The 13,491-nt window shown below is 41.6% G+C and overlaps 1 protein-coding gene across 16 annotated transcripts in view; it reads left to right on the forward strand.

The window, feature by feature from the left end:
- tmc6b (transmembrane channel-like 6b) overlaps positions 1-13,491 on the forward strand; it is a 24,641-nt gene continuing 11,150 nt past the window's right edge. For 3 of the 16 annotated variants that reach the window (XM_028971784.1, XM_028971800.1, XM_028971801.1), the window contains exons 1-13: positions 22-64; positions 470-535; positions 958-1,046; positions 2,084-2,236; positions 3,379-3,503; positions 5,530-5,670; positions 6,130-6,288; positions 7,183-7,291; positions 8,751-8,838; positions 11,527-11,778; positions 11,854-12,050; positions 12,635-12,779; positions 13,306-13,461. In XM_028971784.1, coding sequence (XP_028827617.1) covers positions 2,187-2,236; positions 3,379-3,503; positions 5,530-5,670; positions 6,130-6,288; positions 7,183-7,291; positions 8,751-8,838; positions 11,527-11,778; positions 11,854-12,050; positions 12,635-12,779; positions 13,306-13,461 — 1,422 coding nt within the window. In that variant the 5' untranslated portion in view covers positions 22-64; positions 470-535; positions 958-1,046; positions 2,084-2,186. The other 13 variants (XM_028971787.1, XM_028971791.1, XM_028971789.1 and 10 more) reach the window with 13 other exon arrangements.

Below are 13,491 nucleotides of genomic sequence, written 5' to 3' on the forward strand. Positions count from 1 at the left end.
CGGGAGGTGCGGCCAGGTGTGGCCAGGTGTTCAGTCGGGACAGAGCGACACAAGGCCTGTGCAGGTAAACAAACGCAGCGTTGGACAGTAAGATTGTAAAATTGTAAGATATAAGATTGTCACGATGAAAAAGTAGAGTTTGAAGTTTATTTCAAGGTATTTACATAGCATACAGTAACATATCTGCCAGTGTTATAAAAATCTACTTTTTTTAAATCCCGAACAATGAATTGGACTGTACCACTTTTTAAAAGCTTTTCTTTAACGGGACAATGGGGTTCTTGTAATAGAAGTTGAAATGCTGCTGTGAGGTCCTGACTAAAACGTGACGTTAAAAAAAATTGTCCTATTTACTGTGTATTCAACCTCAAGTTCGCTTGGTATGATAAAAATCGTGTTTTTTTATACCACGCACCCCCCTCCCCCCTCCCGGCGGCGACTTGGTTTGGCTCGTCTTTTCACGCTGCAGCGTTCCTCGCCAGCTCTCTTCAGGGCAGCAGGCAGGTTCAATCTTGACCTGGAGAGGTACAATTCGGTGAGCTATTTTGTCACTTAAAAAAATACGTGTTTATACGTGTTCCCCGAAACGGATTAGGTACATGCGTTTGGAACTCTGTACAAGTATGTCGAGTAGGAAAGTAACCTGACGAGCCCCGACTTTTCGGGCTGAAGTTTCGCGCCAGGCTGCTCTCTTGGTCCGGTCCGGTCCGGTCCTGTCTGTCCCTCTGTCTACTGCTGACGTGCCTCACGTCATCGTACAAGATCCCCTGCGGACTGCGTGTGGAGCACAATCTATTGTTTCGATGCTTGCCACATTGTCTGGTTTATTTATTTGCGTTATTTATGTTGCTGTTCCATCTTGACTTCAGGAAGTGTAGGAGGGTACGGATTCATATTCAGAACTACTCGGTTCTGTCTCTTGAAGCGTTGACTCTAGTCCCGATTTCTTTTGTTTAGTGGCCCCCTGGCTGGCATTTGTGCTTCACTGGTGGCATCTGGAATGATACATCTCGTCCAGACAGTGGGACTGTGAACATAGGCATATTGTATGTATGCTGACTGAACGTTATTTCATTATGCTTTCCTTTTCCTCCTCTTTCTAAAAGAAAATGTCATTATTCGAGATTTTTTTTCAAATGTCAGTCACAGTTACGTCACTGGGCGTCAGAGGCAGACGGAAGTGTGAAGGGTTTGAGGTTTTGCTTGCTGAATGCCTTCCTGATGTGTTGATCTAGTCTGTTTGAAGATCGCCAGGGTCTCGAGGGTTTCCTTTGCGTCTGTTCTCACACAATCTGCCAGTTCACAGCACCAGCAGTCTTCCAGAGGAAACGAAAAGGCCTGGGAACTTCTCCCCCAGTGTGTATTCTAAATATAATCTGTCTGCAGAGATTTTTCGTTAATCTCCATTATTGTGTGTTTGTGGAAAAATAGTTGTCAAGGTACAATTTCAGAGTATGTGTTAAAATTAAATTCATTATACTGGTTTGCAGATTTTGGCATAGGAATTCAAGGCTCCTGTTTGTAGCTGCATGCATAATTGAACGACTGAGACTCTTGAGAACAGAGTAGGTGACCATTGTGATGGAAGCAGATGCATAAAATGAAAACTGTCATGCATTTATAAATTTACTAAATACTATTTTTATTTAGTTTTGATGATGCTGTAGCATCTCAACTAAAAGGTGGCCAACTGCAAATTTTCTCAACCACCCAATTAGACAGTTTCTAATGAATGTGTATATATATATATTTTTTTCTTTTTGCCTGACAAAGCATAATTCACCCATTTTTATGGGCAATTTTGATGGCCAGTTTTTTCTTGATCCAGGCTTTTCTCTAGATTTAAACGTTTTTGGCACTAAAAGACTAATTGAGGTCTGTGTTCTAGCAATGCACATCCAAACTGGTAATTGTTCAGTACATAAGTACTTTTTTCAGTTTGTGTGTTACCACTTCCTCAGAAAGTACCTGTACAATTAATCGCATATTAATGACATGCATGACGTGCTGTTACAAAATGGGATGAAAAGTTGGTTGATTCAACATTTTTCCAGTTGCTCGCTCTCTTCCTCCCTGACAGCAGAGTACAGAATGACTAGAAGAAGGGGAGGAGAGAAGCAGAGGAAGACGTGCCTATGATCTCAGACTGACTGCGCCTCCCACCCAGGGACCTGAAGACTGAGAGGATGGCACGCAATGTGAACTTTGAGCTGCATGACCTGCGTGCAGTGCTGGAGTGAGTATTCTCGCTCATTGTATTTATACAAGGCTATAACTAAAACTGTTACAAGTACAAATCTATACACCTTTTCATCAAGTCATTAAAGACTAAATTGGTTGATATTTGCAATTCTTTGAACTGTTTATGGATGAACATCCTCGTCTTTGTCCATTATTATCTGCTTACTGCATCATCTAGTCTAACTCTTTGTACTGGTTGCACCGGTGTGCCTAAAAAAGTTAGGCACACCAGCACAAAAGTTAGTTGCACCAGATTTTTTTAATCGTTTAATAATGCAGTTTTAGTTTCACATTTTATTTATTTTAAATTGCTGTGCATATAGGCAATATTGACTATTGAATGATTCGAAATCTGGTTAACATAAAGATCTTTTTTTTAATAACATTTCTACAAGTAAAGTAACTTACTGAAAACGTTTTGAAAGTGAAGTGATTGTCATTGTGATAGACAGCACAGCACACGGTGCACATAACGAAATGTATCCTCTGTATTTAACCCATCACCCTTGGTGAGCAGTGGGCTGCCATGACAGGTGCCCGGGGAGCAGTGTGTGGGGATGGTGCTTTGCTCGGTGGCACCTTGGCAGATCGGGATTTGAACCGGCAACCTTGTAATTACAGGGCCGCTTCCTTAACCGCTAGGCCACCACTACTTAAAGTGGTGCTTAAAATGGTTGAGATTAAAATAAAACAAGATAAATGAAATAAAAAGAAAATTAAAAGTGCAAGTGTTTTAAGGGCTTGAATTTGATTAGCATCTCGGCCTGATATGTTTACTAAAAGGCAGTGGGGAGAGGGGCACTGTGTTTTATAAATGCATTGTGGTTTTCAGTGTTTAATTTCTATTGTTTTACTCGGACTCGGATTACTGCAAAAGTAGAAGCATTAACGTGTGTGAAGCATTTTGGTAGGGTCATGTCGGCCGGCATCCGCCGCCTCTGTAATGTCGAGTTTTGGCTTTTAAAAAGCTGTATTTGTCAGGCTCGGGTCTAATGTTTTAGGCCCGATTAAAGCTCTAATCTGTGGCTACATCCACTCTGTCTATCTGAGTGGTCCAGGCTGCTCACCTCTCTGTCTGTCATACTCATGTATTCAAGGAAATGTGTGAAAAAGAAATTAATTCTGTGTCTCCTACAGAAGCCCAGTGGATGAGGATGGTATCCATGACTCATTTCACCAGCTGATAGAAGAGCAGACACTGGACCTGTCTGCTGATGCTGAAGCCTATGAGTTGTCTGAGCTGGAAGAGGGAGAGGGCAGAGGTAAACTCCAACCCTATTACACCAGTCACCACTGTTCAAAATACTGAATCATCCTCATTTCCCTACAAGACGTCTTGAAGGTTTCACACCCTGGTTTCCAGCTATTTATTCCCCTGAGAGTACATGCGAGTAAATCAAAGGCAAAAATCTCAGGGAATGATTCCTTCCCGGATCCATCCCAACATTCACTGAACAATTCTGTGTGCCTCTCTTCCTCTGTCTCATATTTTCATTGTTACAACATAGGACTGTGTGATATGGTGAAAAATGGATAGTCATTAGTTGTCACATGTGACACACCAAAACACAGCAGTGCACACAGTGAAATATTTCCTCTCTATTTTACCCTGCATCACCTTCCAATTACAGGTCTGTTTTAGGGCTGCAACTAACGATTATTTTAATAATCGATTAATTTGTCTTTTTTTTAATTAATCGTAGAATCGGATAAAAAAAAAAAATTAAAGAATGATAAATAATTTATAAAAAAACAATACAAATTTAATAGGATTTGTTTGAATGTCAGATTTGTTCTCTACACTACACTGCAGATGCACACACTCACAAACTCTCACACTGACACACACACACAGCAAAAAATGCTTTTCTAACTAAGTAGGTTTGTCCTGTTTTCAGTCCAAATATCTAAAAAATCTTAAATCAAGATACATTTACTAGACACACAAGAAATTGTCTGTTTTTTTAAAAAAAAACATCTCAAAATTAAGTGAGTGATTGCTTAAAACAAGCAAAATTATCTGCCAATGGGGTAAGAAAATTAATCTTAATGAGATATAATCTCAAACAGATGTTTTAAGCATCACTTAATTTTCTCATGCCATTTTTCTTGTCTAGTAATCTTGAGTTAAGATTTTTTTAGATATTTGGACTGGAAACAAGACAAAATTACTAGATAAGAAAAGCTTTTTTTTGCAGTGTAGCTATACATAACAACAGATTGAAAAATGAATGGTCCAAAAAAGGCTAGTAAATAAAAACATGTCTTTTGTCTTTTAATGCAAAGTAACTATAGCACCCCTGCTTTACTACTATTATTAACGAGCTAACGCTAACTTGTCATGCTTGTCAAGCTGGATGACGGGTAAACATTTACATTTACAGCATTTATCAGATGCCCTTATCCAGAGCGACAATCAATAGTTACAGGACAGTCCCCCCCTGGAGCAACTTGGGTTAAGTGTCTTGCTCAGGGACACAATGGTAGTAGGTGGGATTTGAACCTGGGTCTTCTGGCTCATAGGCGAGTGTGTTACCCCTAGGCTACTACCACCCTCCGTCATCCACGCGGAGACGCAGAGAACAGTCCGAACGCTGTTTCATCCCCCCTCCACACCTGTAAGTCCCCGTCTAGTTCTCCTCCGCGGCGAGTTAAACACCAGCACCAGGGACATTACGTTCCTCACTTCAAAACGGAACAAAAGTAGGATTCTTTAGTGACTTACCCTGCTGCTGAACTCCCTTCTTCCTCCTCAAACACTCCAACATGTTTACATTTCAGGTGCAGGATCATTGCCGTGGTGCTCCCGTGCCGTGCCATGTCACTTTTGCATATTTTCGCACAGATTTCTCTGCCTCCGCCATGTATCTGTCCTCTACCTCCGCTCGTTTTTTTTTTTTTTTTTGCTCCGCGCTGTCTATGAGGCGGCAAATTCAGCTAGCATCTGTGCGCAAGAGAGACCGAGTGTGTTGACTCCGCTCCGTGCTCAAATAAAGTTTTTTTTAATAATCAAATGTCTCCGCGTCACGCGACACAACGAATCGATTAGGAAATTCGTTGCCAACTCTTTTAGTAATCAATTTTTATCGATTTAATCGATTCGTTGTTGCAGCCCTAGTCTGTTTCCTTACTTGCTAGGCCATCCAAATAAATAGTTTTGTTGCATCTGATGTTGAATTTTTTATATATATATATTTGTTGCATCTGAAGGGGCATGGTGTAAAGACAAAGTATTCTAATTCTAACACCCAGTCCAGTGTTTTCATCAATACATTGATTCATGCCCAGATAACCTGGGGTACTTGGCCAGTCCATCATCTAGGCAACAACATGGTGAGATGCAGGAAGAAAGAACAGAGCCTTTGATGGATCAGCAGTGGTCGACCGCCACTCTCCGCGTGCTGTCTTCCATGCCCAGCCGCACAATTGGTGAGTGTATGTAAATGTAAAAGTCTGCTCCATGCAGGTTTTGTTGGGGTCTTTTAATTTTACATGCAAACAGATGTCATATTATTAACGTTTACATCATTAAATAACTTAATTTTCATTAATCGGCCTCCATATAATCAACAATGGTATATTTACTTCTGTATTAGAGTTTAGATTGTGCTTTATATGGATTTAAACATTGACATGGTCCACATTCCAGACAAAAAAACTGTGATTTATGTTTTATTTTCACATTCATTTGAATGTGAACATAAAGGTGTCCAATACACATAACTGAAAAATGGGAAGGGGAGGTTCTAATGAAAGGCTAATGTTGAACGGGAGGATCACACCTGTATAGATCTGCCATTTTCATGCACTGCCATGGCCACTTTCTCTCTTACTTTTTTCTCCTGATTCAGTTGACCTAAGACAGAATCTCTTTCCTGCTCTCTGCAGGCCGCAGTCGGGGAGCGATCATCTCTAACTATTACAACCGCACCATGCAGCTGCGGAGACGTAGGCAGAGTCGACCCTCCATACGCGACTTCGCCCCTTCCTCCCGCCCCAGTATCCGTGGCTATGGAGGAGTGGAGACAGATGCAGGAGTCGATGATGGTGATCATCAACATGGCTTGTATTAAGGCTGCACGATTTGGGGAAAAAGACATATTGCAATTTTTGAGATCAATAAAGGTCACTTGCTTGTATATCAATGAAAAGTCGCATACAAATTACTAATAGTGAAATGTTTAATTTCAAAATGAAACATACAAACTACTTATAACAACTTGAAATGCCCAGTGCTTTCAAAATACAATATTCTACTAAATTAAATAATCACAAAAAAGTAATTACATTACTGTCGAACGACAAACCCTGGTAAGGCTAAACAACTGTTTTGATTATATTTGGCCATAGCTTAGCCTAGCTTAGCTAAGGTTAAGACTTACAAAACGGGATTTTATATTGGCCAAATATATTCAAAACAATTGTCCAACCTTACCTATGAAATGTAATCCCCCGGGATCTGGTTTGGAGCGTACAGCAGTTTGTACAGTCCCAAGCAGCACAAGAGTGAGGCATTTTTATGCACTTCTCTCCATAGACATGTATATGCGTCACTCCACAGCACAGCCTATCGCAATATGGCGGCGACGTTGACTTACGTGTACCCATATGTCTATGTGAGTCACGGTTCCATTGAACCGAATCGAAAGTCATGTGACCAAACACGTCACATTTAAATCACAGCTTTTTGCGTTCATGTAATCGCACAGACTGACATCGTGATTACGATTGCGATTAGATTAATCGTGCAGCACTAGCTTGTATTAAAATCAGCTGTGCTGTAGCTTTTTGCAGTAAATTTCTTAATATTGTTCTGTGTGTGTGTGTGTGTGTGTGTGTGTGTGTGTGTGTGTGTGTGTGTGTGTGTATGTATGTATATATATATATATATATATATATATATATATATATATATATATATATATATACACATGTTTCTAGAGAGAAAATGGAGGCAACTGGTGATTAACCTACAGAACCTGCCTGTGAGTGACCGTGTGCAGATGCTGCGCTGCATGCCACTGAGTGTGGATGAGAAGCGTGAGATCAGGTACATAACCAGCCCATACCTTTCCCCATTCTGTTTTTTTTTTTTTATCCTTCCAAATGGCTATGGAGGAATGGTGGACTAGCATGTAAAGAAGCAGACTTGTAATCAGACGGTTATGGGTTCAAATCCCAAACCACCCAGGTGCCACTGAGGGATCAAGGTACCGTCCGCACACACTGCTCCCCGGGCGCCTGTCATGGCTGCCCACTACTCACTAAGGTGATTGGTTAACACTAGAACTCTCAGGGTTTTCTGACCCCCTCAGCCCTACCAGAGGTAGGCCAAATGTCCCCTTGATTTGAAACTAAGAACTCAATCAATGACAATTGGCACCCATTCATTTGTAAATATGAAAGACACACATTCACAAAATATATGGAAACACAAGTCTGTTTTATTCATAAAAAAAATAAATAATTAAGTGTTTCAAACTTTGCAGTGTTTGCAGACCCAGTGACCATCGTCCCTGCAATTGGTGCAAGTGAGTTTGTAACACTTTGCACAGTTAAACCTGCTGCGATTTCTGTTGCAGTTCTCTTGTACCTGGCACTGAGTTGTCCATTCAAGTCCTGGCACAGCAGCAGCCTTCCTCTCTGTCTCCATTGCCTTTTGTTGCATAAATCAGCAACAGAGTTCCTTGGCTAGAAGACACAGAAAGAGTCTTCTTTTGCCTTCCCACCCTGTACATGCCTTGTACAGAAAATAGGAATTTGCTACTACCAGACTCCAAGTATGAGATGGCAAAAGATGGCACAGTGTGGGTTGAAGAAGAATTAGGCAGGCCGCTCCCTCACAGCCAACTAGAAACATATACATGTGATGGAGAGCCAACAGAAGAAGTCAGAAGAACTGTCAAAAATGTACAGTTGAGCATAGCCGCAAGATGGAAGCAGATTGGGACATGTCTGTCTATGAACTTCATCTCCATCCTTCTCTGGAGGGGGGTGATCAGAATTCTGTCACTGGCTGATGCATGGTCGGCAACATCGTCAGCGTGTCAATTGCCACATTTACAGAACAAAAGCAACTGTTCACATGTGATTAAGTATATTATATAAAAACAACCGGACCAAATGGCCCCTCTGTGGGAGTTCTAGTGTTAAAAGCAGTGGATACATTTCATATTTCGTTGTGTCACTGTGTGCTGTGCTGTCTATCACAATGATAAAAACTTGCACTATCATCTGACTATTTCTTGTTTGTGTGTGTGTATATATGTATATGCAGCTATATAATGCATGCGAGTTTAAAAATATAATTATATATATATATGTATGTTCCAAATTCAAAATTTCATTTTCTCTGATTTAATGTGTGAAATGAGTCATATTAAACAAGTCAGGTGCAACCTCTCAGACTGTCATATGATTACATCAAATTTTAGCGTAAATGTTTGCATCATTTAAAAGATATTTTTCCTTCCTCTGAATTGTGGTGTGTTTTCTCCATTTCCCTCCAGGCGTGCGGCATTGGAATATAAAGGGAGACGGTCTTCTGAGAATCAGAGGGTTCCCTGCTTTAGCCAGCTCAAGATTTGTGTCATCATTGTGAGTCTCACACCCACAGAACTGGTTGGCAGCTCAGTCAGACTTTAAAGCTACAATATTTTAAATATCAAGGCACCTTGGAAAACCACAACCATATACTAAACATATATATACATTTATGGCATTTAGCAGACATGACACGTATGGAAATAGACACCATTCCGCATGTACAGTGAGTATGGAAAGTATTCAGACCCCCTTAAATATTTCACTCTTGTAGCCATTTGCTATTCAGTGTTTAGTAGAAGCTCCCTTTTGATCTAATAAAGTCATTTTGGGAAAGATGCAACAAGTTTTTCACACCTGGATTTTGGGATCCTCTGCCATTCTTCCTTGCAGATCCTTTCCAGTTCTGGCAGGTTGAATGGTAAACATTGGTGGACAGCCATTTTTAGGTCCCTCCAGAGATGTCCAATTGGGTTTAAGTCAGTGCTTGGCTGGGCCATTCAAGAACAGGATCTTGGGGCAGTGGTGGCCTAGCGGTTAAGGAAGCGAGCCCATAATCAAAAGTTGCCAGTTTGAATCCCGCCAAGGTGCCATTGAGGTGCCACTGAGCAACTGCTCACTTTGGGTGGTGGGTTAAAAGCAGATGACACATTTCGTTGTGTGCACCATGTGCTGTTCTGCAGTGTATCACAATGACAATCACTTCACTTTCACTTGTTGGAAGGTAAACCTTTGGTCTGAGGTCCTGAGCACTCTGGGGAAGGTTTTCCTCCAGGATATCCCTGTACTTGGCCACATTAATCTTTCTCTTGATTGCAACCAGTCGTCTTGTCCCCGCAGATGCAAAACATGCCTTGTACAGAACATAGGAATTTGCTACTACCAGACTCCAAGTATGAGATGGCAAAAGATGGCACAGTGTGGGTTGAAGAAGAATTAGGCAGGCCGCTCCCTCACAGCCAACTAGAAACATATACATGTGATGGAGAGCCAACAGAAGAAGTCAGAAGAACTGTCAAAAATGTACAGTTGAGCATAGCCGCAAGATGGAAGCAGATTGGGACATGTCTGTCTATGAACTTCATCTCCATCCTTCTCTGGAGGGGGGTGATCAGAATTCTGTCACTGGCTGATGCATGGTCGGCAACATCGTCAGCGTGTCAATTGCCACATTTACAGAACAAAAGCAACTGTTCACATGTGATTAAGTATATTATATAAAAACAGATGCAAAACACCCCCACAGCATGATGCTGTGATTCACTGTTTGAACTGTATTGGACAGGTGATTAGCAGTGCCTGGTTTTCTCCACACATACAGCTAATTATATCTTGGTCTCATCAGACCAGAAAATCTTATTTCTAGCAAACTCCATGCAGGCTTTCATGTGTCTTGCACTGAGGAGAGTCTTTCGTTGGGCCACTCTGCCATAAAGCCCTGACTGGTGGAGAGCTGCAGTGATTTTCTACAACTTTCTTCCATCTCCTGACTGCATCTCTGGAGCTCAGCCACAGTGATATTTGGGTCTTTCTTTACCTCTCTCACCAAGGCACTTCTCCCCGATAGCTCAGTTTTGCTGGACGGCCAGCTCTAGGAAGGATTCTGGTCGTCCCAAACATCTTCCATTTAAGGATTATGGAGGCCGCTGTGCTCTTAGGAACCTTAAGTGCAGCAGACATTTTTGGAACCATGGCCAGATCTGTGCCTTGCCACAATTCTGTTTGAGCTCTTCAGGCCGATCCTTTGACATTCTCATTTGCTCTGATTTGCATTGTGAGCTATAAGGTCTTATAAAGACAGGGGTGTGGCTTTCCTAATCAGGTCCAATCAGTATAACCAAACACAGCTGGACCCAAATGAAGTTGTAGAACCATCTCACGGATGATCAGAAAAAATGTTAAATATGAGTTTTTCTTTGTTAATAAATCTGCCAAAAAATGCCAACAATGTGTTTTTGTGTCAATATGGGGTGCTGCAATATAAATAACTGCAATATAAAAAAGATTGAAAAATGTATAAAGTGAAGTGATAGGCACCTCGGAAGCAGTGTGTGGATATGGTACTTTGCTCAGTGGCACCTTGGCGGATCGGGATTCGAACCAGCAGCATTCTGATTACGGGGGCCTCTTCCTTAACCGCTAGGCCACCACTGCCCCTCTAGGCCACCACTGCCCCCAAGAATACTTTCTGTACCCACTGTATGTTGCATGAACCAATCACTCAGTAGCTATTCGGTCTGCACATATATTTGAAAATAAAAAAACACTAACCTGAAAATTTCAGTTTGTGTTCCCCTAGCCGGTCTATGGTCCTGCAGTGGCTAGAAATGGTGATAGGTGTAAAGAGTGCTTTGGCGATTCATGACCTCCCATTTCTCATGCTTTGTCTCCCCAGAGAATTTCCCACCCCTCCCCCCCAAAAAAATGTTTCCAGCAACAGTCATGGCTTGAAAACGTGCAAAGCAAAAATGAGCACAAATTAATTTTTTTTGTTCCATCACATGAGACCAGTGGGTTCATTTAATTTTTCTAGAAAAATGCCAACACAACCTGTCCGCATCAAACATTGTGGTTTGTGAAGAGTGACGTCATTTCCACGAATGCCCCCTCAACTTCCGTAGGCTGCTCTCTTTCTTGTCCCGCCTCTCCTCATTAGTTTTTAAAGCTACAGACACTGAAGTGGTGCGTCCTGGGGAAATCTCATTGTGTGACTGGCTTTTGTCCTTTCTGTCTCTCTCTCAGGCTCTGAGGCATGGCTGGTACAGCTGGCTGTCGCTGCTTTCATTTCTGCAGCTATGGCAGATAGCGCTGAAGAAAGTCAGTGGGCGGTTTGGCACAGGCGTCCTTTCATACTTTGTCTTCCTCAAAACACTACTGCTCTTCAACTTTTTCTTGTCCATTGTCACCGGCTTCTTCCTGGTGCTGCCTCAAGCGATCTATCCAGCACTGAGCTATGCTCTGAAATTCCAGGGACTGGAGCTCCTCACTGGAGGGGTATGTAAAAAAACCTCAGAGAAGCAGCTGTGGAACTCTTTTATGGGTTTTGATACTGGTCTCTCTATCCACCAGGGCTATTTCACCAGCACGGTCATGTACTATGGCTACTACACCAACTCCACTCTAAAGAAGGACTGTATCTGGCAGCAGGCCATCTCCCAACACAGCAATCAAACAGCGTGTCACAGCCTGTACTACAACATGCCTCTGGCTTATTTCTTCACCATTGGATTTGCCTTCTTCATCACCGGCATCATCCTCGTTTACACGTATGATCACCCTCACATGACATTGCATCCTTTCATATGTATGTTTGCATGTTTGTTTGTTTTTTGCAATGCAGAAAAATTACTATGCAAGGATTAATCATCCTCAACTGTTTTGTGAGATTGGATTTAGCAGTGCCTGAGGACTTTCTAGCTTTCCTATTCTTTTCAGAAAACTCTCTGGTTTCTAAACATAGGCACAAGGCAGTTTTGGTAGTGGTTTTCGGTAGTCTTGCAGTTTAGACCCAATGCTATTCAAATGTGAGGCTGATTTTAATTGTTTTCAGGATCGTAAATATTTTCCAGAAAGACAGTTAGTATCCAACATTGGCAATTTTGGACAAACACTAGAGCACATTCCATGTGAAATCAAATCAGAGCGCTACACATTTAAAAGGGACTAAAACAGCATTTAAATGTGTCTCAAAAAAACAGTAATAATATATGGTCCTGTGAAATTATTAAATAAATTTTTATTACATCATTCAGTAGAATTGATAGTACTTTAAGACTTTTTTTGGGGGGGAAGGGTGTTCCCCTGATGTGGGTTAATAGAGACTTAAACATTTTTTCCCCCTCTTTTCTAGGATGTCAAAGTCTTTTGGGCAAAGTTTTCGCATTGATAAGTCTCAGGGAGTTCTGGCCATGAAGGTTTTTGCCTCCTGGGATTTTAAAGTCAGCAAGAAGAGTTCTATCAAAATGCAGTGTGAGAACATCAGCACTCAGATCAAAGTATGTAGCCCCATGTAATCACACACACCTAAACAGACTGGCATCCTCATGGCTTACAGGATGGCTACTGGATTAGGGAGCAGAGTGCCATCACGCCTTCCGTCTAGCTCTCTCTACTTTGTTGTCTTTTTGTTTACTTTAGTTTCAGGCTTGAATTATGGTTTTGACTGTTTAAAATCAAATGCTGGATGGCAATTTTAAAGAACAAAAATATAGCTGAATTTTGTTCTTTTAAAATGATCTACACATGCATCCTCTGATGCTATAACTATCATTGTTCTTTATCCTTTTTCCTAAACAGAAAACAACACATGAAGACATTCTTTACTTACTGTAGTTCCACAAATGCAGTTGGCCAACTTGCTCCATGTTTCTCTGCCAGACTCATGCCGCCACCTTAAAACCAAGCAAACTGAAATTTGAGTAACCTCTCTCTCTCTCTCTCTCTCTCTCTCTCTCTCTCTCTCACACTCTCACACTCACACACACACACACACACACACACACACACACATAATCTCTGTAGGAGCTCTTGTCTGAACTGGCACTTCAGCAGAATACCATGGGTTTGCTCCAGAAGTTTGGGAAGTCCTGTGTGCACCTGCTGGCCTGGACCATGTGTGTGGGAAGCACCCTAGCCTGCGTTCTTGCTGTGTTCTACTTCTCAGATTATATGCATATGGTGAGAGGGACTTAAACACACATTCAGATG

This window comes from Denticeps clupeoides, chromosome 3 (genome assembly GCF_900700375.1).
Source record: "Denticeps clupeoides chromosome 3, fDenClu1.1, whole genome shotgun sequence".
In the NCBI taxonomy this organism is placed as follows: domain Eukaryota; kingdom Metazoa; phylum Chordata; class Actinopteri; order Clupeiformes; family Denticipitidae; genus Denticeps; species Denticeps clupeoides.